Source organism: Vigna unguiculata, chromosome 11, assembly GCF_037176805.1.
Source record: "Vigna unguiculata cultivar grain cowpea cultivar isolate G323 ecotype 2 chromosome 11, ASM3717680v1, whole genome shotgun sequence".
Classification (NCBI taxonomy): domain Eukaryota; kingdom Viridiplantae; phylum Streptophyta; class Magnoliopsida; order Fabales; family Fabaceae; genus Vigna; species Vigna unguiculata.
This window is the reverse complement of record NC_140802.1, coordinates 39,975,620-40,002,249: the sequence shown is the minus strand read 5'-3', so window position 1 is coordinate 40,002,249 and position 26,630 is coordinate 39,975,620. Positions and strand designations below refer to the sequence as shown.

Sequence of the window (26,630 nt, the reverse complement as noted above, 5' to 3'; positions counted from 1 at the left end):
TCTCTCTTTTGTGTCCACATTTCATAATTTCAACTTTATCCTTTACAATTTAATTATTTATTAAATTTTTAAAAATTAACGGTTACTTTCACAAGTTTTTATAAAATTATTTACTTATCTCCTTCTTCTTTTTTCTCCTACTATTCATCAACAATTATTTTTCTCATATTTTCTCCATACATTTCACTTTAATTTTTATAAATATACTTTTATTTTTTTTCATTAACTTATTAATATAATTCAAAAAATGCGTACACACAGGCGTGATAGCGTATGTGTTTACGCTAGTAACAATAATAAAGGAGATTCTTTTTTTGTGTCCACATTTCACAATACCCGTTTTACCCTTAGTTATTTTAAAAAATAATTATTTTATAAATAAATTACTCTATAACAATAAAAAGGGGATTTCCTCTTTTGTGTCCACATTTCATAATTCCAACTTTACCCTGGGGATTCTCTCTTTTGTGTCCACATTTCATAATTCCAACTTTATCCTTTACAATTTAATTATTTATTAAATTTTTTAAAATTAACGGTTACTTTCACAAGTTTTTATAAAATTATTTACTTATCTCCTTCTTCTTTTTTCTCCTACTATTCATCAACAATTATTTTTCTCATATTTTCTCCATACATTTCACTTTAATTTTTATAAATATACTTTTATTTTTTTTCATTAACTTATTAATATAATTCAAAAAATGCGTACACACATGCGTGATAGCGTATGTGTTTACGCTAGTAACAATAATAAAGGAGATTCTTTTTTTTGTGTCCACATTTCACAATACCCGTTTTACCCTTAGTTATTTTAAAAATTAATTATTTTATAAATAAATTACTCTATAACAATAAAAATAGGATTTCCTCTTTTATGTCCACATTTCATAATTCCAACTTTACCCTGGAGATTCCCTCTTTTGTAGGGATGGCAACGGGGCGGGGCGGGGACGGGTTTCGCTATCCCATACCCATCCCCGCATAAAAAATTCATCCCCATCCCAATACCCAAACCCAACGGGTATCAAATTTTTTTCCCATCCCCATCCCCACCGGGTAACGGGTATAATCTCGTACCCATACCCGTACCCGTGTTCTGACTACTTCAATATTAATTTTTATAAAAGAAAAAAATTACGGTAAAGAAAACATAATATTATGAAATATTCAATATTAGGAGGATTTTCTTCGATGCCAAATACCTTAAAATAAATTATAATTGTTTACATTTTATATTAGAATACCAAATAAAATTTCATGTGAACCAAAACATTTATTAAATTTGCAAACTACAACATTGATGAACTTAGTTGATAAAATTAAAAAATATTTCAAAAAAATATAAAAGGAAAACAAATATTCAAATTAAAATATATTTTAAATGTTTGTTTACTTCAATTTTTTAAATTCTAATGAATCTCTTTTTTATACACTAATAAAAGTTATAATATATCACTTGATCAAAATGACACAAAGAACAAATAATAAACATAATAATAAAAGGAAAACAAATATTCAAATTAAAATATATTTTAAATGTTTGTTTACTTCAATTTTTTAAATTATAATAAATCTTTTTTTTATACACTAATAAAAATTATAATACATCACTTGATCAAAATGACACAAAGAACAAATAATAAACATAATAATAAAATTTTGATATAGATTTTGTATCTTTTGAACTTCAATATATGTTGGATAGTGACAAAAAAATATTCATAGCAATTACATTAAATTTTTATATTGTAGTAAATAAAAGTTATTTATACAATTAAAGTGAAAAAAATTACAGTATGATTAATAGTGAGTTATAAAATAACAAATAATTAGATAGAATATATCAAAATATTATTCTACATGATGAAAATAAACAATAAATAAAAATATTAAAAAACTAACAAATGTGTGTTTTAGAAATAATTTGAGAGACTATCGAAAGAAATCGCACAAAGGAAATCAAATGTATAATTAAGGTATGATAAAATGAAAAATACCTTAGAGAACTAATTATTAAATTACGTTTGAAGTGGTTAAAATTAAATAGAAATATCATTAGTGACCAAAAAATTTGTCATTAAATTACAAATAAATTAGTAATTAAATTGGTCACTAAATCAAGTATCGATTCGATCATTGAATCAGTCACTAATTTAGTCATTGATTCAGACAATAAATCAACTACTACCACTAATGACGAAAAATAGTGACTGATATGGATTACTGACTAAATCAGTCACCATTTAATGTTTTTCTTGTAGTGAATTATCATATACTATTCCTAAATATCATTATATATATATATATATATAATTTTAACCACTTCAAACAGAATTTAAAGTGAAAAAATTACATTATGATTAATAATGAGTTATAAAATAAAAAATAATTAGATAGAATATATCGAAATATTATTCTACATGATAAAAATAAAAATAATAAATAAAAATATTAAAAAACTAACAAATGTGTGTTTTAGAAATAATTTGAGAGACTATCGAAAAAAATCACACAAAGAAAATCAAATGTATAACTAAGGTATGATAAGACGAAAAATATCTTAGAGAACTAAGAAAACTTTTCAAATATCAACATATATACTTAATGGTTGAAAAATAACGAAAATTATTTTAATGAAACAAAAGAGTTCTTCAAATTAAATAAAAATTAATAATAATAATAATAATAATAATAAGTAAAGAATTTTTTTTATATTACCTTAAATTGAGAGTATAAACATTCTCATGTGAAAGAAAAATTTTTAATAAATAAAAATATTAAAAAATAATATAAATATTCAAATGTGAGGCATAATATTTTTTTTTTATTAACATACATCATTTTAACATAATTACATAAAGGTTATGATAAGATAAAAAATATATTAGAGATGAGAATGAGTTTCATGACAAATGAAATAATTAAAAGAAAAAAAATAGAAATATATATATATATATATATATATATATATATATATATATATATATATATATATATAGGAGTTACTTGATTAATTGTGAATATTTTAATAATTTAAACGAGAATGGAGATATGGCAGGGACGGGTATTATGGCGGGTATATGTACATCCCCATACCCATCCCCATACCCAATTGAAAAAGTCAGGGATTCCCCATACCCATACCCATACCCAGTCAATGCGGGGATTCTCCGTCAAAACGGGGACGAGTTCGGGCAATACCCACGGGGACGGGTTTATTTGCCATCTCTACTCTTTTGTGTCCACATTTCATAATTCCAACTTTATCCTTTACAATTTAATTATTTATTAAATTTTTAAAAATTAACGGTTACTTTCACAAGTTTTTATAAAATTATTTACTTATCTCCTTCTTCTTTTTTCTCCTACTATTCATCAACAATTATTTTTCTCATATTTTCTCCATGCATTTCACTTTAATTTTTATAAATATACTTTTATTTTTTTTCATTAACTTATTAATATAATTCAAAAAATGCGTACACACAGGCGTGATAGCGTCTGTGTTTACGCTAGTAACAATAATAAAGGAGATTCTTTTTTTTGTGTCCACATTTCACAATACCCATTTTACCCTTAGTTATTTTAAAAATTAATTATTTTATAAATAAATTACTCTATAACAATAATAAAGGGGATTCATCTTTTTATGTCTACATTTTATAACACCCGTTTTACCTTTTACCCTTAGTTATTTTTAAAATTAATTATTTTATAAATAATTTACTTTAAATTATTTTTTTACAAATCTCTTTTGTCTTAAATTATTATTTAAATTTTTTTTTACATTTTTTTTAATTTTATATTTAACAACTATTTAAAAAAAATATATTTATTATTGATCTTAAATTTCTTAAAAATAAAAAAATACGAATACACATCCGTTGTTCGCCTGTGTGTTCGCTAGTATATAAAGAATGTAAATTTTAAATATTAACAATTCTTTTCCAATTTGATTAACATGCTAAAACTTAAAATCCGTAAGATCAAGACCTTACCGGTCCAAGCCCAACCCGCTTTACACAGAGAGACAGTTTCTTCCTCCATATATTTCTTTCTGCACTCCTAACTAAACAATTTTATTTTATTTCATTCTTTTGAATTATGCAATTTGAAAGTTAAAAATACTTCTGAATTATATAATCCAAGAAACAAAAATTTCAAATCATATAATCTAAAATCTACCTCTTTCAAAAAAACTTGTGAATTTTTTGACTTTCAAATTAGATAATCCGACACATTTGAATTGTACAATTCAAAAGTCAACTAACTTTGAAATTGTATAATCTAAAAACTATTTTTTCTTTAATGTTTCTTAATTTTTAAAAGCCATTTTTATTTTTTGATTGTACATTCGGAAAAATAGTTTTGATTTCAAGATACTAGAAAGGACAAAATGAAAATAATTTTTATATGCCATCCACAAATAAATCTTTTGAACATTATCATCACCATTTTTTAAGCGCAAACGTTCCTCCCAAAATACAAAAATTCCCAAATTCTGCAATACTACAGAAATTTGAAAAATTATGGAAAATAGTTTCTACAAATTAGTTAATATACAAAATAGTTTTAATTTATGAAGAAGTCAATTTATTTCTTTATTTATATATATAAAGCGTAGAATTTTGTTTATGAGTTTTTTTTTATGGATAAAGATAGTTAATCCACCTTTTTTGACTCATTTTTAATTAACTCATTCAATCACCATTAGATTATTTATTTTTATTATTTCAAATGATGTAATGTGATAATCTAATGGTGATTGAAGTGGTGAATTAAAAATAAGTCAAAAAAAATGAGTTAAACTATCATTGTTCTTTTCTTATAGAGTCTTTTCTTAGAAAAATAAAATAAAATAAAATCTTGTGTAAGTTAAAAATAACTTATGAGTAAACTAATATATATATATATATATATATATATATATATATATATATATATATATATATATATATATATATATATATAATTGCATGATTTTTCCAAATTATGTTTATATTGATTTTAATGTATAAATAAACCCATTTCATAATTTTTGTATAGTATAAGTAATTTTCAGGAAATTCATCTAAATAAACCTATTGTATTAAAATAAGAATTACAAGATATATTTACTTAACAAACTATTTACACTTTAAAACCTTTTTCAGGATGGGTTGAAATTTTGGTAGAAATTACTAATTTTAATTACCCTCCCTCGTGAGGAGAAAGAGTAAAATGATACTCACTAAAATAGTCCATTTTCAATATATATCACCCAATCATAAAATAAATTTTGAAAACAATTATTAAAGAGAGGATAATTTTACTAGTAAGTTGATCAATTAAGTGGTAAACGTATTAATTGTCCATAAATACTTTAAAATTGACATGTACTGCTATCTTATTTATATTTAATTCACAAATCTAATTATGAATTAAGGGTCTTATATTAAATAAAAAAAATTAGTCACTAAAACATTTTCATAAAGATTAAAGAATAACTTTTTACATTGAAAATAACATCAAATATTTTATGTAAACAACAGTTAAATATGTTTTTAGTTATTGAGTGTTAATGCAAAATTAAAATTCATTTATTTGAAACATTGATATATCTTAATCTTCAAACTTTGAAAATAAATAGATATAGTCATTATAACTCAATTAAGTTAAAATGTTTTGCATGTAAAATGCCTTCTAACTCACATTAAAGTGAAAAGTGTAAACAACTCAAATACTAGCATGAAATGCATTTAACACGTAAAATTATTTTTAACATAATTGATTAAAAGGAGTACATCTACTCATTTTAAAGTTTTGGACCAAAATACCAAAGTTTTAGATAAGGACAAATTTCAATTTCACATCAAATTTTAGAAATTAAAAACATATTTAATCCTATAAACAATTCATATTTTAGAAATTAATCTCTCTTGTATATATTCTTAAATTTTCCAACACATGTAATAACTTATCCTTTATTTAAACTTAATTTAACTAAATTATGATTAATATATTTTTTTACACCTAAATTAAATTAAATGAGGCACATAAGGACAATAAACCACCACCTTATCCTTATCCTTGCGTTCAACATTATGTATTTTAAACCATCATTAGGAAGATTCTTGAACCTTATTAAAAATTTGAATTAGTATATAATTTATCCAAAAAAAAATAATAATCATAAACCTATGAGTTTGAACAAGTAAAGGGAGTTTGTCTTACAAGCATTTCAAATTTGAATGAGTTTTAATTCTTAGTTCTTTCTTTAACTATGAATTGACAAGGTAACCTAAATTTAAACACACTTGTAATAAGTCATTAGAAAGAAAATAAAAGGAAGCAAGAAAACACTGTGGAAGTGATATTCAAGAAAAAAGAGAGAGCATATTATAACAACTAATTTGAATTATGATTACATTTTTAGAATGAAATATTGTTTGAGTTTGCAATATTATAAGGCTGATGAATTTTCTCAAACCCTAATTATAATACCATTAATAAAATAAAATAAAAAACTCTTAATTTGTGAAATGAAAAGATGGATGGAAGAATCATCATTTGCAAACATATTTGAGAAAAGGAAAACATAGGTTTAAAAAATTATAAACCTAATATTTCCGGTGAGAACCACAAATAATTAATAATTGTTATTAACTTGATTGTTAACAACATTAGAGGGTGGATTAATCAAGACCTAAAATTCTCCTATTATGACACAACAAAAAGATATACCTAAATTTGTTAAATTATTTGTCCAACTTAGATTCAAGATATTTCCCTTTAATAAGCTTCGGTTTATTTCATCATCAGAAATAAGCAGATGAAGAAAATTCTCTTATGAACTAAAACAATGGACATCTATTATGTCAAAAAAAAAAAATCCTATAATTAATAAAAAAACTATATAATTAAAATGTCATTTTGAAAAATCACATCTCAAAAATTATTGAAATATTAAATTTTTTCATTGTTTTCATGTATCAATAATGTACACCCCTAGTAAAGAACGTGCCATTATGATTAATTAAAAACTGTTTTAATTAATATGGGTATATAAAGGGAAGAACTACAAATATCAACAAATTGTTGAGATGGCCGAGTTGGTCTAAGGCGCCAGATTAAGGTTCTGGTCCGAAAGGGCGTGGGTTCAAATCCCACTCTCAACAATTTATGTTTTTTTTTTCTTTTCTTGGATATTTTTTATGTTTTTCTTTTATATTTGTTATGTTTTTTTTTTTCTTTTCTTGGATATTTTTTATGTTTTTCTTTTATATTTGTTATGTTTTTTTTTCTTTTCTTGGATATTTTTTATGTTTTTCTTTTATATTTGTTATGTTTTTTTTTTTATTTTCTTGGATATTTGTTATGTTTTTTTTTTCTTTTCTTGGATATTTGTTTAATAGCATAAGTTTGTTTAATTTTGGACCAAGTGTTGCCCAACCAACCACATTGATTTGATGTTTTTTGGACCCAATCCAACTGTATTGTGGCTGAACCAATTTTTTCTTCCAAAATCCAGCTTCTTAAACCCTAGATTTTTAGGTCAACTTCATAATTTTCATCTTGAATTGAAAGCACGACGATATCTTAATCAATATATAATCACTACAATTTAGGTGAAAAAAGAAATAAACAAAAAGAAAAGTCTCTAATTTTTTTTTTCTCAATTCAGGAAAGTGTCATTTTGAGCACCAATTTCTAGGACATGTTGTGATGGTATGCAAATATCTTCATTACTTGAATTAAATTCCCTATGTTTATGAGGTTTTTTTTATTTGAACAGAGTAATTAAACCAAGGATATCAATAAAGACTTGAAATTAAAATTGTTTCTATCATTTTGTTTCTCAAGTTTCATAAATAAATATATTCATTCTAACTGAATGATATCAATTTTCTTATCATATTAAATAGTATTTAAAATTATATTTACTTTTAAAATTTAAAAATTAAAATATATCAAAATTTAAGATAAAAACGAATTTTAATTTTATATTTAAGTTTAAGAATTGAAAGTATTTTAATCCTCTAATTACTTAAATTTATCCCATAATGTATGTATAAACACATGAGAATGAATTACGATGAATACCTTATCCCTTTTGTCTAAATATGCATTTAAGTTTTTTTTTTTAAATTCAAATATTTTTTTTTTCTAATTTTAAATAAAATTATTCAAAAGAACTTATCTAAAATATAAAATCAAATAAAAATTTGTTTTAAATTATAATTAAAAATTTTCATAATAAAATATTATTGAAAACATATTTCATCTTTAAAAAAATTAATAAGTTATACCATGAAATATAAATAATTAAAAATTAAGTATTTTAAAAAGTACATTGCATTAAGAAAACATAAATACATAAAATTAAACTCTAACCTGCTTTTCAAATATTTCTCCCACCAATAAATGCAATCAATATCTTTTATTAAGCAAGTTGTATGCTATTACTAATTAAAACTTATGGGAAATTAAAATTTTTGGTAAACCTTAAGACTATAATTGTGGAATAACCCGGTGAAAAAGAGTAGAGGAAAAGAAGAAATACTTTAACAATATAAAGATTAATAAGAGTCTAATTTAGTTCACAAACGTTTGTGATTAAATAATGAATAGTTTCGTCATCACCCTCCACAAACTTGAAGTGCCTATTTGATCAAAAAATACCACAATTTGATTTCTACACAATAACTTCTCCCTAACAAATAATGCAGAGAGATTACAAAGAATCTTAATTCAAAAATAGCTGAATTTACATGAGACTAAATTGAGAGGCAAGAAAGATGAATCGAGGATTAAAGAGCTCCATCATTATCTTGCCAACATCATCCCTGCAAAGGCAATTACAAAATACTTGATTGATCAAGCTTATTCCAAGTTACAATATAGACCCTTGAATTGTAAGAGCAGGAATAATCCAATTTGCTTCAGCAAATGATCCAGTATTCCCCAAGAGGCAAAACAACAAAATTGGCCCCTGTTAAGCATTGGCAAAGTTTCCGATCGGGTCCGGGTCAAAAACCGGCCGACTTATCCGATCAAATTCGCCGGGTCGGAGTTGACAAAATCCATATACTCATCCTTTTCAACATGTTAGAGTGACCAAACTGAAAATTCATCATTAATTACCTCTTCATCCAGAAAATGTCAAGCCACTCTTGAAATATCAACCCCAATGCAGCAAAACTGTTGCAGGCAATAGATTTCAATGTTCTAGCCTCTTCAGGCCTGAAATATGATCAGATTGTAGACACTAGCTTAGCACTCACTCACAGTTGGCTAATTTGTAGTAAAATTTAAAATTCGGGTAAGATTAATATGAATAATGGTGAATTTTGGCCTTCAATATCTTGTTTTATATTGTAGGAAAAAAAGGTACATAATCTTCGAAACAAGCAAGCTTATAACCAGATAGCCCCCTAAATGCGCATTCATCCGGGCAATTTATCTCTTTTTCATTCAATTTATGTCCTTTGAAACAGAATTTCAAACTCAAAGTGGAGTTATTTGCATATATAACATCTCTGATCTTCACACAAGCTCCTATATAATATATGCACCTTTTTTCTTAAACAGTAACAACATAATTATAAACCATTCAACCTTCCAGTTTTCTTAAAAGCTAAAACATGACTAATATGATGGGAGTTGAAGAAAAATCACGGACAGCGAATCTCACAACAAATGGTGCACCTACAACCTCCGCCAGCTAAAATTTTAATTTAAAAACAGTAACTCATGGCCACATGATAACTAACTCCATACCCTTTTGTATTATATATTCATATCCTGCGATAACATGGGAGAAAAATGCTTATACAATAAAACTTTTTCAGCAACATGTCACATTGAAACTTGAAATATACAAAGGTTAGAAGAATCAATGAAACTGAAATTCAACATACTGTGTCAGAATATGTCAGATACACATTGAGTTCGACACTTAAAATAATTATTTGTTCAAAAACACAAACAGTAAAAAGGAAATCAAAATGGAAAAATGAAACGAACCTGGATGAGAAGACCCTGAAAGCATAGTTTTCAGCAATGGTGAGTTCATCATCCACCAGTGAGTTCCCCACCCCAGATCACAGAAACTTCGTCCAAATTGCAGAATGAGGAACATGCTCTCCAATACAATGCACCATGCCCTTTCAACTGTTGAAAAAACAAGTGGCTTGTGTCACTTCGAGTACCTACACTACACATCAGCACAGATGAAGCAAATGAACACAGAGCAATATAACCTCGAGAACAAAAGACAATAACTCTGTCAGAAAAGGAAACAAGAACTCACCAAATCCAACAATCAAACATCTCACAGTTTCAAACGCCGAACAACACGGCCACACCTGCTCTGCATTCTCAGAATCTCTTTGGCAAAATCCTGATTCCCAGTAATAACAAGTCCATTCAACACCCTATTGAAAGTAAACTTCCGCGGCAAGAACCCTCTATCAACCATCTCCATCAACAATTTCCCAGCCACCACCAAATCCTCAGATTTCTTTCTCAAAAACATGGCACTGATCAGAACATTGTAAGTATCCAAATTGGGCAAGCAAGGCTCATCCCTCATCTTCTCAAACATCTCCAAACCCTTCTCAATCTCCCCAGCATCACAAAAGTACCTAATCACAACATTATATGTCTGAACAGAAGCCCTCAAACCATGTTCCCCCATTCTCCCCATAAACCCTAATGCCCTCTCCATGTCCCCAACATGACAAAAACCTCTGATAACAACGTTGTAAGTAACCACATTTGGCGCACACAACCCCTTTCTCAACATCTCCTCAAAAACCACTACTGCATTCTCCACGCTGTCCTTCTTACACAAAACCTGAATCAAAGCATTACACGTGGCGACACTAGGAGCCACACCCTCCTTCACCATCTCATCAAAAACCCTACGAGATTTCTTAACCTCACCCGCCACCCCAAACCCGTGAATCACAGTCGTGTAAGTCACAACATCAATCTCGCACTTCCTCTTCTTCATCTCCAAGTAAAACTCCCAAGCCTCCTTAATCTGATTACTCCGAAAATAACCTTTCAGCAATGTGTTGTACGTGACCATCGTAGGGTTTATCCCTCGCTGCACCATTTCCTTCAGAACCTGCAACGCCATCGGCGTGCGTTTGATTAGGCAATAACCGTTTGCGATTATGTTGTAGCTCACGCAATCGAGTTTGAATCTGGATCGGAACGTTTTGAGCAAGGTGTGCGCCATTTCCACGCGCCTCGATTTGCAGAGGACGTCGAGGACGGTGTTGAACGAGTTCAGGTCCTGGCGGCAACCGTGCTCGTGCATGGAGATGAAGGTTCTGACGGCGCGGTGGGGTTTTCCATTCGCGGCGTACCGCTCGGCGAGGATGGCGAAGGTTCGGGGAGTTGGGCCGCGGCGGAGAGATCGCATGCGGCCCACTAAGGCCCATGCGGCGTTGTAGTCGTGCATGCGGGCCGCGATGTCGATGGCGTGGTCGAACGACGAGGCGCAGTGGATGTACGAAGGATGGCGGTCCAGGTGTTTGAAGAATTGAAGGGCCTTGGGCCCGTGGTTCCAGAGGCGCTTCAGGACCTGGTTCACGAGCTCGGGGGCCCATTGGATCGTGGGCTTGGATAGGGCCTCGGAGAGAGTGACTGGGTCTGATTTGAGGACCAGATTGGCAATGGTGGCGTCTGAGGGTTGTTGAACTCCGTCGGAGAGGGTAACCGCGTTACGTGGAAGCGGAAACTGAGCGTGCTTCTTCGACAGAGGGAGGAGGTGGAAACGAAAACGCTTCTGGAACATTTTAGGGGCTTTCTCGGATTTTCACTCAAACGCGCGTTTGGTTTAAGCTTTTAGACAGTGCCTTCTTCTGTCTTGCATTGAGGTAAGTAATTGTGTGACTGGAAGGTAATTGTATTCGCCTACCTTGTTTTTATTAATTATATTTTAGTCCTTCTGATTATTTTATTTTCGAGTGTCGATATCATGAAATTTTGAAACTGGTCCCTTGCAAAATGCAGATCAAATTTAAACCACGGCATTTTCTTTATCCATCTTAGTAACCATTTTGTTATTGTTTTAATTATTGTGGATATGTTAGTGTGTTTGTAAGGCCTCTTCTTTTATGCCCTTAACTTATAGGGCTGTCCCAAATTTAATGGGCTTAAGAGTTGGCCCAAAAGATAAAATTGACCCTAGTCTGTTTTAATGCGTACACTTTTACTCTTTCAGAAATCAGTCGTCATCTCCACTACTCTCACAGGACGCTCTGCTAAGGTTTCTCCCCAAGCCATTCTTCGAGCTAACTCAAACTCAGTTCTTACTCCACGTAAGTTATCTCTCAGCTCACACTTATTCTTCATGAGCATCTGTCCGTTTTTATAGTAGGGTTTCACCGTGAGTTTAGTTTCTAACTCTGTCCCATTGTCTTATTCAGCTCGCAAGTTCCCCCTTTGAGCTGTCGTGCTCCGTTGGTTAAAGTTGAGGCACCTTCTAGCTACTTCCAGGTAAGGGAAGCTAGAACCCTATTGTCTGGTGCAATGATGGTAGTTTTGATGGTGTTATGTGATTTTCGTATTTATGTGTGACTGTGAGTGTATTGCATGATTTGTGTTGTTGTTTGGGTAGTGAGGAACAGTGGCGAAGTCTGTTAAATTCGCCCAAGCGAGCCTGCCTCGCCTAGGCGAGATTAACAGGGACTCGCCTGTGTATTTCTCCACGAAGGGTCGCCTAGGCGACCCACTGTACTTTTGGGCGAGCGAACATCTCGCTTAGGGATGTCAAAAAAATTCGTACCCGCGGGTATCCGTGAATAAAACCCGCAACGGGTAAGAAACAGATATTAAAAATGGATACCCGCTACCCGCGGGTACAGATATTTTTTATACCCGCATATTAACGGGGCGGGTATGGGTATCATAGTATCCGTACCCGTGGATACCCGTACCCGCTAAACTTTAATTTAGAAAAATACCCTTATATATATATATATATATATATATATATATATATATATATATATATATATATATATATATATATTAGTAAAAAACATTATGAGTCTTCATTCAATAATGGTGGTCAGATTCTTATCCCACAACTGAGTAAATTACTTTCAGATACTGTGGAGGCATTGATGTGTCTCCAAGACTGGTTATGGACCAACATGGAAGGTAATGAAATTAAAATTTTTACTCAGATATTTTAATTAAGTGATTGTTAGAAATTTGTAATGAACTTCTTATGTTTTCAGGCTCTTCTAGATTAAAATTGGACAACATGAAACTTTATAAAATGTTGTAAGAGGTGTACATTGATGAAATTAGTAATTTCTTTAATATTTTATTCAAAAATAAACTACAATATAAATTGGTCGTGATTTTTTATTTGTTTGTTTTTCAAGAATCAATCGGAGAAAAGAGACTTCTTGATCCAATCACTAATTATGGTTAAATATTTTATTTTTTTAAATATTTTTATAAATATCCGCGGGTACCCGTGGATACTCGCGGATATGAAAAAAATAGACGGGTACCCGCATAACGGATACCCGACGGATATGGGTACGAATACGGAGCGAATATTTATTCAGCGGGTAGGGTACGTGGGAGCTACTACCCGTACCCTACCCGCCCCGTTGACATCCCTAGTCTCACTTAGGCGAGGAAGGACTCGCCTAAGCGAGAACGCGTGCAGGGTTCTCATACTGGAAGTCGAGCTCTCGCCTAGGCGAAAGGAGCTCGCCTGAGCGAGGGTCCTCCTCGCCTGGGCGAGACCTTTCCGCCTGAGCGAGATGCTGGGCGAGAAAGGGGTTAATCTTGATGTTTCCTTGATTTCAAAAAGTGGACAACATGTTTATATGAATATTACTTTTAAATTCATGAACTGAATGGCCTGTATGAATGAGGTGGTGTATGAGTTGTGATTTATGAGTTTTAACATGATGTGAACATGATAATTGTATGAGATGATTCATGAAATTGAAATGATGAGTTTGGTATGAGTTCGTCATGAGACATGAAAGGGTTGGTACCAATGTGGCATGGTAATGGTATGAGACAGAGCTCCATATTCTAGGTTCGAGAACAATGAGTTGGCATGGTTTGGTTGGGAATACGAAAGAGGTGGATTACGAGAAATTTTATGGATATGTATATAGGTTGTGTGTATGCATGCTGAATCTGTTGGGTTAATGAAGAAAGTTTGGTCCGTGTCAATGCGTAAGTCCTTGGGGATCTCTATGTGAGATTTTCAGGGCCGCGCTTCAGTGGTCGGGACGTAATTCCATGGCCCATGTTAGTGGGTGTCCATGGTGGTGCCCCATCTGTATAACTAGGTAAGGATTCAAGTTAAGGTTGCATCCTGACACTCTAAGGAGTCAATTAGTCTCACTTAGAGCGGATTGACTCCTGTGGTGAGAGTAGCAGGAGGCCCGAAATTCATTAAGGGCTAACCTTGTGGTGAGAGAAAATTGATTCATTGTAACACTTGTAACACATAGCTCGGGGGCGAGCAGAGGTATCCACCACAAGTGCGGGCATCCGCTAAATCCGACCAAGTTATACGTATCCGGATGAGTCGAGTCGAATCGTAGTGTATTGATTGAAGAGTCATAACATGCTTGGTTGTTGTATAGATATTGGGTGGTGAAAGTATATTTGACTGTATGATGAAAATATTGTTGGCTTTAGCTTACCCTGTTTGTTGTATGATTGTCTTGTATGTGATTCTTCTTTCTTGCGATGATCATTAATTTGATTGATGGGAGCAGATGGGCGAGGTTCCCGTGATCAACAAGGAAATGGCGACTCCGCTGCATAGTCTTTTGGATTGAACTTCACGTTTCTTTGGCTTTGTTAGGGCTAGGGCCCTTATATTGCTTGACTCTTTAATACTCTTTTCCTCCGGTTAGACTTTTATCTTGTTTCCTTGGCATCATGGTGTGCCTAAAATTATAGGGGTTGTGTATGAAACCTCAAGACTGCGCTATTGATTTATCCGCATGTGACGTTTCTTTTAATTTCAATTAATAATTAAATGGGACGTTACGGTGTTAATAAATTTCTGTCCAAAATATATTTGTATTAAACTTTTGTCCACAATATATTTGGTTTTACAAATATTTTTATTGGTAGGAATGTTAATTGGGCCAAATTATTTAAAAATTCAATTAAATTGAGTTTTATTAATAATTTAATTAAATTTTATCTTACATAAATTAATTTATTTTTATCTTGAATTAATTTGGTTAGATTTTTTATGTGTTAATTGCAATTTTTTAATCAGTTCAATATTTAAAAATTATAACTTTTAATAATAATAAAAAATATAATTCTAATTCAATTGATATACTAGATCCAATTCGTTTAAGACTGAAATAGATTAGATTTTATTTAATATACATAAAAAAGTAAAATTTCAATCAAATCTAATATTTTTTAAAATGAATTCACTTTCGTCAGATCTACCAATTTGTAAATACTCTTCTTCGGTGTGATTTAATCTTTATTATTTTGATTAAAATTGTAACACCCAAATTTTCTAAATATTTTAGATCATTACTTATGGTAAATAGATTTAAATTATATATATATATATATATATATATATATATATATATATATATATATATAATTTCTTTGATAATTGTAATCCATTACATTCAAATCAAAATAATATCTCAATGTAGTTATAAAATATTTCAAAATAATGAAATATAATTAATACACTTCTTTAAAACATAAAATTCATGGTAATTAATATTAACTTTTACTCTAGGTTTTCATTGATCTTCTCCAACTTTTGAGCTACTGACACCATATGTGTTTATGTGCTCATGTATTGGTCACCATCATTAGGTAAGTACAAAATCAAACAAAATTAAGAAATAAAAGAAAATTAATGGTAAAATAATGCATTCATTTATTAAAGATCACTAAATCATCTTGTCTCATTCATCTCAATATTATTATTCAATTACTCACTAAAAAAATAACTTATAATAAAAATTATTAAAACAAATATTTTATAGAAATCAATCCAATAATTTATTCCACAATAAATTTCATTATTTAACTAGTTAAAAAATACAAACAATTCACATTCATCAAATCAAATATTAACTCTCAATCCAATGACTCAACCTAATGGTTCAATCAATTATCAACCTAAAGAGACTTCAACAACTAAATAAATATAAATTTTGCTTATGTAAGATTAATTTATTCATAAGACTCTACATCTCTATCATACTTATCACTCCTTTATTTTGTGAAAACTTGTATCATGAATGAATAAATTAGAATTATTCATCAATTCATGATAGGATTAATTTTATTAACTCTCTAAATATAATTCTCTTTCGTATTATACCGTTTGTCAAGTAAAGTCTTTTCAACTATCACCACCTAGATATCTTCCTCAGATAATATCTTTCAATACACTTTACATACACTAAGGTAGTACTTCCCCATTCGAAATAACATCTTTGACCAATTAACTATACTACATCATCATTCATCACACAATTACAAATGTGACTATCAATTAATTAAAGTTTATAGTAGGTTTAATTAGTTATTTGGTCTTTGTTTTGGTTCAAAAATATTAAGTTGGTCCTCCAATAATCTCAATTTGTGAAAATTTAAGGCAATTTGGTCATTTCTGTTTATTAGTAATGTATAAATATTTTTAAAGACAATGTCACATCTCAAATTGTAGCTTTTTAATTATTATTTTTTTGAAAAAAAAATTAGGTGTTAGATCCACAATTGTGCCACATGACATTTTCAATGTGATGTGACCGTAGCAATGTGATGTGGCAAAATCTCAATTTAAATTTTATATTTATGTTTTTTATTTAATTTAATCCCATTGTTTGTTAAAATCGGATAATGTCCCTTTTCAAATTGAGACAAAATTTATTATTTGTATAAATCTTATGGTAATATTTTTATCAAATATTTTTAGAATTATGTTTAAACCAAGTCCAACATTTTTATAGATATTTTTATTAGTTAAAATAATTTTTTATGTATCTTTAACTTGTTTAATTAATAATTATATATGTAAATTTTTATGTGTCTAAAATTTTGATCTATAGTTTTTATGTAATTGAACTATTTTAACCAAATTTAAGATGAAACGACTAATTTAACCTTAATAAAAGTTTGTTTAAAATTAATTTATTTAAATGAAATCCACTAATATAATTAAATATAGTTTAAAAATATTTCGAGAAACATTTAATAAACTTTTTTTAATAAAAATATTATAAAAGAATGAATTTGGTCTAAATTTAGAAAGAAACAACATTGCATCTAATAAAAGAGGTGTTGATTACATTAATTTTTTTTTTTGGTTGGATCAAACAAAACTCCAATTACAACTATTTATTTATACGAATTTGCAGTTGTCATGGAAAAGGAAAATTAAGAGAATTAAAAGGGCTAGGAAAGAAAGGAATGAGAAAAGAAAAGAAGAAAGACATGTATATCGGCTTGCAAGTGGGTTCTACAAAAATAAATATCAATGTTTAAAAAAAAAAAAACTTATAAAAGAATATATTTTCTAAACAAACTCAAATCCAATTAAATTATTTTTAAAGACAAATGGAAATATCGTGTAGATTTACTTAAGCAACAATGATTATGAGCCACAAATCATATAACTAATTAATTAATGATGAATATAAGAATAAGAAAGCACATCCCTCACCTACCACTACACACACAACCCTTTCATCTTCCTCACCAAACCCTCACTCTCAACCCAACCTGCCGCCAACAAATTACAATATTACTTTCTTCTCTCTTATCTTCATTTCACTTTTCAACTATTAATTCATTTTTGCTAACACTTTATGGCTACCTTAAAGAGAAAACAGTACAAGCAACATGTTAGTAAACATAATTTTTTCAATGATTAAAATCTATTTAAAATAATAAACACGAAATAAAATTTGTAAATAAGTTGTGATTATAAATGTTTATATATTAATTAATAAAAATACGAGTTTAAAAACGTGTTTCTAATAATTTGTGTTGGACGTTCTACATCGACTATAGATAAGGCAATTTCATAATACATAAGTGAGGTGCAAACCTCATCTTACAAACCGGTTTTGCATGGTTGAGTTAGGCTTAAAGTCCATTTCTAATATGGTATCAGAGCCAATTGTTTAAAAAAAAAATGAAATTTCTTGAATATTCTGTTTTACCCGCTAGCGGGCCGCTAATGGACCACCCATAATGACAATTTCATAATATATAACCTTATAAGCTAGTTTTGTAGGATTGAGTTAGGCTTAAAACCCAGTTCTATCATTTCTCTAAACTCTCTAAATGCATTATTGTTACATCATCATCTACCATTCAATTTATCCACATTTTGATTGTTTGAATCAACCTAATACGTAATCTATGAGTGTTGTTTTATAAACGTAGAAGAAGGAAGTTTATGACCATCAAAATTATGACAGTTTAGAAAAATAACCTACAAAATTATGACAGTTAAACAAACTTTTTTATATACAACAACCACGATTAAGATTTAACTAATCTTTTAATTCTCTTAAAACTAAATAGTTCTTGTTTAGGATTATATATATATATATATATATATATATATATATATATATATATTTTTTTTTTTTTTTTTCATTTTTTATTCTTATAAAATCTAAAATCATTGCTTAGTCTTTATAAAGATATGGATTTTGATTTTAGTTCTTGAAATTTTTTGTCCATTAAAAAGTTTAAATGATTATCCTTAGTTTTTAATTTTCAATAATAGTTATTATATTGACTTGGAGCTTTTTTAGTTTGCATTATATTATAACATTAGTACGTGTCACTTTTTTTTCAACATATAAATAGTTAATTAATATCATACATATAATACTAAGATAAAAAAAATAACAATTCTTAATTTTCTAGTAACCAAAATAAAATAAAACATTATAAAAGGAAAAAAAAAATCTTACACTAAATCATATTTAAGTCTAAAATCTATAACTTTATACAGTGTCGTTTTTTTAAGTGGAATCATGCAATGCAACTTAAATATCCAAAATAGTTTGACTTTAATAAATAATAAAAATCTTTTACAGAAACAGTAGTTACATATCTTTTATGATCATGATTAAAATATGTTAAACATGGGCTTGAAGTGCTCACATCATAAATTTAAGGCAGAATAAACAATCAATTCAGTTTTTGTATTATAATAATTGATATTAATTTAATTCTTCAAAGCCGTTAGTATTAAAATTAATTTAACTAGTTCGACGACCAGTTTCAGAAGTAGCATCAAAATAATTGTTTTGTATCTATGCACACACACACACTCATATATATATATATATATATATATATATATATATATATATATATATATATATATATATATATATATATATATATATATATATAAAGATTGAAGAACACAGTTGACCTTAGCTTTCACTGATTGATTAAAAGAATAAATTTATTTCATTTTTTTAGAGGAATGTTGTTGCTATGTGTCTTTCGATAGAAGCACAAGTTGATAAATAAAAATATAGAAACTATACATAACGAATAAAATAAGTGTTTTTTCTTGTATTAGTAAATAAGATCCTTTAGTGAATAATTAATATCACTTTTATTCCTTAATTAATACATACCCTTAACCATACATTCCCAAAATAAATATATTTAAGAAAATAAATAAATCTCATTTTCAAAGTGACTAAAGTATTAAATTAACGTCATTTTCCTTAGGGGTATTTTTGTTTAGTATTTATCATCGTTGCTATATTTTTTGTATTCGAACGAAATCATGTGATAGCATAAGTAGTTTTCATGCGAAGGTTGATGAGTTCAAACATGGAAGGGTATTTAAAATACTTTCGAAGAGTGAATAAAAAGAAATCAATTGAATGACTCAAAAGAAACAAACAAGGACCAATCCATAGATAAGTATTTTCACACATATGCTAAATGATATTGACTACACTATGTTTAAAAAGCATATGGGATTAAATAAAAGTACCAAAATGAGAAGGAGGAACATTTTAGACTTACCAAATTATTTTCCCAATAATCGTGAGGATATTTCTTTAAGTTGTTTTAAAAGATAAGTTTTTGTAATATAAATAATATATATTTGATTTATTTGCTTCACTATTTTTTATGTTTAAATAAAGATAAAATCTTTCATTTTCTTTCTTTTTATTTATGTAAATGATTTTTTTATTACTCTTTTTTTCATGCCTCTCAATTCAAAAAGTGTTTTTAGGTAATGATAATTTTAGCCTTACGTAAGCCTTGTCAAGAGGTAAGATTAAAAGTTTTTAAACTTTATCTGTTGTTGTGAAAGACTGGTTGGAGAAGAGAGAAAAAGGAAAAATATTAGAAAAAGAAGATAGGAGATTGATTGGATTTTAAATAACAACAAATAGGATGGAATTCATGTATTCCTAACTTGATTGGATATTTTCTTTAAGTTAAAATATGAGAAAGTTAAGAAAATACGACATAACACAAGTTTGATGGTACAATTGCTCCTATCTATTTTTTTTTCTTCCGTCATTTCATAAATCTCAACATATGAATGTTGGTTTTAAAACTTTAAGACTATGTTTTTGTGTGGTGATTTATTATTCAAGCAGAACACAAGATGTAGATTTGCGAGGGTTTTTTATGTTCGTTTGGAATAATTTGCAGGCGAATGCGAGCGCGGAACAACGAGATCAACCTGTTATGCCATCCCACATTTTAGTTTCAAACTAGTGAAAAAATGCTTGCTTTAACTATGTCGCTGTTTTAGTTTCGAACCACATTTTACTTGTTCTAGAGGCCTTTGCCCTAGTGGGTGTTTTTTCGGTTTTGTCTGCCTGAGCGGTTTTTCTGAGTGGTTTTCCGGTTGCTTTTGGTTGTGCGAGGGGATCTTTAGGTTGGAGTGCTTGGTTAGAGTTTTGGGTGAGCTGATGACGACCTATGACGAATTATATCCTTGGGCGTCTTTAGAACTTCGTCGAGAGATGTCAGGCTTTACCTCCGATCAAGTGGTAGATCGGTTTCGGCAAGGGTAGAGATTATGTCAGAGTAACGAGGCGGACGCTATTGTGGTTCGTTGCGGATTAGATGAGCCCGTGTGTGCTGATATTGAGGCCGACTTGGCTTTGGGGCACTTCTGTTTTTTCTACTCCACCTTGTTTTCTAAAGTCGGTCTAAGGTTGCCCTTGAGCTCTTTCGAGGAAACCTTACTTACCGAGTTGAATGTAACCCCTGCACAACTCCATCCCAATAGCTGGGCTTTCGTCCGAGCCTTCCACATCCTTTGTACGCATTTTGGGGTGGTTTCGAGTGCAAATGTATTTCTTTACTTTTTTGAGATGAAGAAATCAACAAAGAAAGTGTGGTCCTCCTTGAGTGGTGTGGGGGGTAGGGGTCTCCTAACTCTTTTCCAATCATCCTATAAAAACTTTAAAGGCTCCTTTTTGATAATTCAAGCGTCATCCCTAAAACCCGACTTTCTTGAGGGTTTTCCATTATACTGGACCCAGAATCCGAACCTTGTCGGGGCGAGACAACTCGGAGATCTCGAACCACAAGAACGGGAGCATTACTTGCTGTTGGAGCAGCTGAAAACTATCTTTGAAACAAAACAAGTATTAAGCTATGAATATCAGCCAGCTAACCTCAAGCTTTACATCGGTCTGTTCTCGGATAATTGTCTTTTTTGTGTTTGCTTGTCATTCTGCTTTCTGATTTTTGTTACACTCTTGCAGAGTCGAGAATGGGCATGTCTAAACAGGATCTGGCGAGGCGCTTGAAGAGCATCCGGGCACCCATTTTTCCCCGACCATCTGCCGATGAGGTGTCAACTCGAGTAACCGAAGCTCTGCGGATTCCTTCAGACGATGAGGAGACCGTATCTGAATCAGGGTTGAAGCGCCATAGGAGATTATCGGTGCCCTGAGCCGCTGTCGAAGCAATAGCGACATCGTTCTAATCCCGACCCGAGCAGACAACATCGTCAATTGGACCGCTGCATCTCGAGGGATCAAGCTGCGGCGGCCAAAGTTTCTGGGACTCGTCTTACCAACATGTGTCGCACTCCCTAGCGCATAACGTCTTTAAAGGCGACCTGCAATGTCTGCTGAATCAAGATCTCTCCTCGGTTCAAGAAGAGATCTGTGCCTTTCTTCATAAGGCTGAGGTGTCCTCAATTGCTTTGTGCAAAAAATTGAACCAAATGAGCCTAACTGAGGAGAGGAGGGACAAAGAAATTTCTGCAGCCAAAATGGAGATAGCTAGGTTGAATGCCGAGCTTGTTGAGTTGGAGAGTTTGAAGAGGAAATTGAAAGAAGAGGAGACGAGGTCGGCCGAGCTCGGGATTGCGCTGAAGGAGGCTGCGAGAAAGTCTGATTTGCTTGAAGTTCAACTTCGCCAACTAGAAGCGAATGTTGAAGAGAAAGAGAGATCCTGGCGGGAGCAAGAGGAGAAGATGGCGAATGAGGCTGCCACTACATATGGTGTGGGGTTTGAGGCTGCTTTGGAACAAGTTCGGCTTTTGTGCCCTACTGCCGATCTCTCTGGTGTGGACGCAGAGAAAGTCGTGATTGATGGGAACTTAGTAGATGGTTGAAGGACTTCGACCTATATTTTGATTGATGAGAAAAAATGAACTTATGTATTAACATTTTACCTATTTTGATGAACATCTTTTGCTTTGCTGCTTGTTGGATTTATTTATTTGCTGTGTTTGCTCTTGATATTCGACTATGTGCTGATAACGTAACCCTCAAGTTGAGATTCAGCCGACCTTAGGCTCCTGCTAAATCAATTTTAGGTAGTCATTGTTTTGGCAATAGTTTTTTACCGTCCCTAAGCCGAGTTTAGGTAGTCGCTTTAAGCGGATCTTCACCGCCCCTAAGCCGAGCTTAGGTAGTCGCTTTAAGCGGCTCTTCACCGTCCCTAAGCCGAGCTTAGGTAGTCGCTTTAAGCGGCTCTTCACCGCCCCTATGCCGAGCTTAGGCAGTCGCTTTAAGCGGCTCTTCACCGCCCTTAAGCCAAGCTTAGGTAGCCGCTTTAAGCGGTTCTTCACCGCCCCTAAGCCGAGCTTAGGTAGTTTGACAAGTGGAGATAGATAAACCAACAGTTAGGAACAAAAGATAATTTTTATTTAAAGGATGTTCTGACCTCGTTAAAAAACCCTCATGTTCCTTGAGAGGGAAAAAGAGTGTCAGAAGTACACGAATAACTAGCTAAAATAAAAACGAAGGTTCCTCGCATTCCATGTTCGGGGAACTTCCAGTCCATCCAGAGTTTCCCGTACGTAAGCGCCATTTGCAAGTACCTGTTTAATGCGGAAAGGTCCCGTCCATTTTGGGGAAAGCTTATCTTCGATTTGTAGGGGATGTGCTCTTCTCAGAACTAGGTCGACTTTTGTAAAAGAGCGAGGAACTACCTTGGTTTTGAATTGGGACTCTACTCGTCGCTTCATCGCCTCGCTGGTAACCTTTGCTGCATCTCTGACCTCATCAATCATGTCCAGGTTTGCTCTTGTGCCTTCCTCGGTCATGATGGCAGCGGAAAGTGGGTAGCCTTCCTCCTGCATAACGAGCTCTGTCCGCCTGCCCCTCTCCTGCTCATCTCTTGTATGCATGCGCCTCAGGAGATCACCGTTCGCACGCTGAAAAGCGTCCTGTCCTCATATTGTTTCATCCATCTGTCTTCTGGTCTCCTCTACCTCTCGGCGTGCTGCTATGTTGTCAGCATTGGCCTCTTCTGCTCTTTGTCGAATGAGCTCGTTCTCCCGTCTCAATTCCATTATTTGCTGCAAGAGCTCCATGGAGGAGTGTCTTGTGCGTGATTTGCCTGATGGTCAGACCCTTGCTCTGGACTCTGGACCATTGTATCTTAAATTACTTTGGGGTCGGAGAATCTTTTTTACCTGAGGCCCCACGATGGGTGCCAAAATGTTCTTGCCGTACTAGTTCCGATTTAGTACCGAAAATAATACAGCAAAAGCCACTCGAAAAAAAATCTATCCCCTCCTTCCTTCCTTCCATCTCCTCATATACCGAATTGCCTGCGTGTCGAAAAATACGGCTACTAACTGAGTTGGTTCTGCGTCATGGGCGATTACCTAACGTGGCCATATCTCTCCGAGTTTCCTGGGGTCTTGCAGTTATGGCTTGACTGCTAATGTGCAGAGTGGGTCGCTTAATATCTTCATTTGGGCCGGTCCACTTAAATCCATTGTTCGGGTGAGACTCGGACACGTCTAGCCATTACAATAACCAACATCAACTCCAAAGAAAAATCCCAAGAGTTGTTGACTTGAAAAAAAATTGGAAATCATGATTAAACCGATGCTAACAATTAGAAGCAAGATGACCGGACTTTCCTCAAATGTGGCACTTAATCTTGATGATAGAAGTATATAATCAATTAAAAGATTACCAATTACTTCGATTGATATTCCTAGTAGAAAAATGGCAGCCTCTTCGGTTAAAGAAAGAATTTTATAATCTTAATTTTAGTTTCAATTTGAAATGTATATATATTCAACATGAAAAAAAAGTGTTAACATGTTATATCTACTAAAAATATGACTAATATACACTAAATAAATAAATAAAAATCTCAATTAATTCATTTTGTAGAATTGAATTACTTCCCATCATAAGTATAAAAATAATATTTAGTGATAACAATTACTAGATATTTATCAAACCACCAATATTGAACACCATTTATTTTGTCCAAAATATGAAAAAATAAAATAAAATTTGTGTAAAATAAATGTAATTTAAATGAAATATAAAATCTAAAATTTAAATCTTAACAAGACAAAAATAGAGAGAATATGAGATAGTTTGATTTTCACACATTGTTAACTAAGTAAAAATGCTTAAAAAATAATTAAGTGACAGTATTTACACTGTCGATTCGATACTCCATTACACTATACACGGGGATTGAAACAATTTGATGTTTTCCGTCACAAATGGAAGATGGAGAGTGGTGGATATATGATAATATGGGCAATTGTAGTTGAGAAGCGCGGGAGAAATTTGCAATGTCAATCTTCTCGGGGACAAGAGGGGTTCCAGGGTGTCATATCGATAGGGTAACTCCCCAACACTCGCAGGAAAGAGGTGAATTCTTGAACCTCAGCGAGGGCGTTCTGAGCCCTAACTTCCGCCATAGAAGCCTCAAAATCGATGTAAAACAAATACTCGAAGTGTTTGGCGGTTCCTTCGCTCTCATCATCAACAACGCGAATCGGACGGCTACGGTGAGGCCTGGACTCGATCTTCGTCAAGCTAATGTTCCTAAACGCGAATGCGGAAAGCACTTTAAAAAGCACGGAGGTTCCTTTATCGTGAGCGAAGACGATGCTCGTCTTGAACGGCCGATCCGTGCGCGGAATTATCGGTTCGCGCGCCAGCATCACGAACCGCGTCACGTTGTTCGGATCGTCCTGGATTCCATCCGCGACGACCTGTAAACCGTAGAGCCCTGCGGCGCGGGCGCTCGCGATCGCCGCCGTGTCGCGGAGGCCGTTTGCCGCGACGAATTCCGCGGCGCCGGCAGTGTCGTCGACTGCCTCACGCGCCACGTTGAGGCCGAGTTTCGTGAGTGAGTGCTCGCACTGCGCTAAGGCCTGCGGATGCGAAATCACGCGCGTGAGGAACTCCTTGCGGACGCCGGGGAGTGCCAGGAGGCAGTGGTGCACCGGGAGCTGGACCTCGCCGACGATGTGGAGGCGGTGGCGGAGGAGGAGGTCGTAGTTCCGGTGTATCGAGCCGCCGAGGGAGTTCTCAACCGGCAGAACAGCGCGATCCGCGATCCAGAGCTCCACTGCCTGGAACGCCACCTCGAACTGATCGCACGGTATGGCTTCCCCGTTCGGATACGCTTTTCCTGCTGCGGCCTCCGAGTACGCGCCGGGAACGCCTTGGTACGCCACGCGCAGCTGCGAGCCGTGCATCGGTGCTGGGGAGAGGTCGGTGATCGAGAGCGGCTTCGGCGGAAGCGGCTTGCTGTTGCCGCCGTCGTGTTTGACAGGTACGATATTTAGATTTGTTACGGCAGCGTTACTGCCGTTTACGGCGGCGGGGCTGTTGTCGCCGGCAGGAGAATCCTCTTGCTGCGACATAATTTTACTGGCTAAGATGGCGTTCGAGCTTTGCCAATCGGCTCGAGTCGCGCCGAATCCTTGCGAAAAACCCGCGGTTTCGAAGCCGTAACCGCATTTGACCCTAAATCGGATCGGAGCGACCCGAATAAGCGAGTGAGACGGCCGGTTGAGATAGTTGATAGGGTTAGCGCACGGCGAAGTGAGGGTCTGCATATTAAAGGGCTTAAGTGAAATTATTATTAAGAAAAGAAAACTGAGGTTTGGTAATTGGAATAGGGTATTTTGTTGAATTTGCTTATTGGGCTGTGTAGTGTGTAGCTTGGTGTTCTCTTGAGAAAGGAACGAACAAGCTGAGAGCAGAAAGAGAAGGGTTGAGGAGATTATATATCGGTTGGTGCTTTGATATTTTTAAGAGAAAATGGAACATGACATGTCTTGAGGGGATGGTGTATGCGTGAAGGAGGTTCGGTCAATCCCACACCTACCCCCTCCCTTTCTCTTTCAA

The 26,630-nt window shown here is 32.7% G+C and overlaps 1 protein-coding gene, 1 long non-coding RNA gene, 1 other non-coding gene and 1 pseudogene across 8 annotated transcripts; 2 read left to right on the top strand and 2 right to left on the bottom strand.

The window, feature by feature from the left end:
• The first annotated feature begins 7,079 nt into the window (after window positions 1-7,079).
• On the top strand, window positions 7,080-7,160 carry TRNAL-AAG (transfer RNA leucine (anticodon AAG)). Its single transcript has one exon. It is a non-coding gene; the product is annotated as a tRNA-Leu (tRNA).
• A 1,416-nt stretch (window positions 7,161-8,576) lies between these two features.
• OTP43 (Pentatricopeptide repeat (PPR) superfamily protein) lies at window positions 8,577-11,891 on the bottom strand. 4 transcript variants are annotated; one of them, XM_028055650.2, is made up of 4 exons: window positions 10,295-11,890; window positions 10,009-10,193; window positions 9,127-9,225; window positions 8,577-8,828 (listed from the first exon to the last, which is right to left on the bottom strand). In XM_028055650.2, exon 1 carries the CDS (start codon window positions 11,789-11,791, stop codon window positions 10,316-10,318), a length of 1,476 nt encoding a protein of 491 aa, XP_027911451.2. In that variant the 5' UTR covers window positions 11,792-11,890; the 3' UTR covers window positions 8,577-8,828; window positions 9,127-9,225; window positions 10,009-10,193; window positions 10,295-10,315. The 4 variants fall into 4 exon arrangements, with proteins under 4 accessions (XP_027911451.2, XP_027911450.2, XP_027911453.2 ...); XM_028055649.2 differs by having other exon boundaries at window positions 8,577-9,225; window positions 10,009-10,198; window positions 10,295-11,891; XM_028055652.2 differs by having other exon boundaries at window positions 8,577-9,225; window positions 10,009-10,155; window positions 10,295-11,891.
• Window positions 11,734-14,923, top strand: LOC146881901 (uncharacterized). Of its 3 annotated transcripts, none has more exons than XR_014986633.1 (4): window positions 11,734-11,873; window positions 12,221-12,317; window positions 12,426-12,495; window positions 14,760-14,923. It is a non-coding gene; the product is annotated as an uncharacterized LOC146881901 (long non-coding RNA). The 3 variants fall into 3 exon arrangements; XR_014986634.1 differs by having other exon boundaries at window positions 11,763-11,896; XR_014986632.1 differs by lacking the exon at window positions 11,734-11,873 and having other exon boundaries at window positions 11,903-12,317.
• Window positions 14,924-24,837: 9,914 nt separating this feature from the next.
• Window positions 24,838-26,630, bottom strand: LOC114169918 (arogenate dehydratase/prephenate dehydratase 6, chloroplastic pseudogene; annotated as a pseudogene).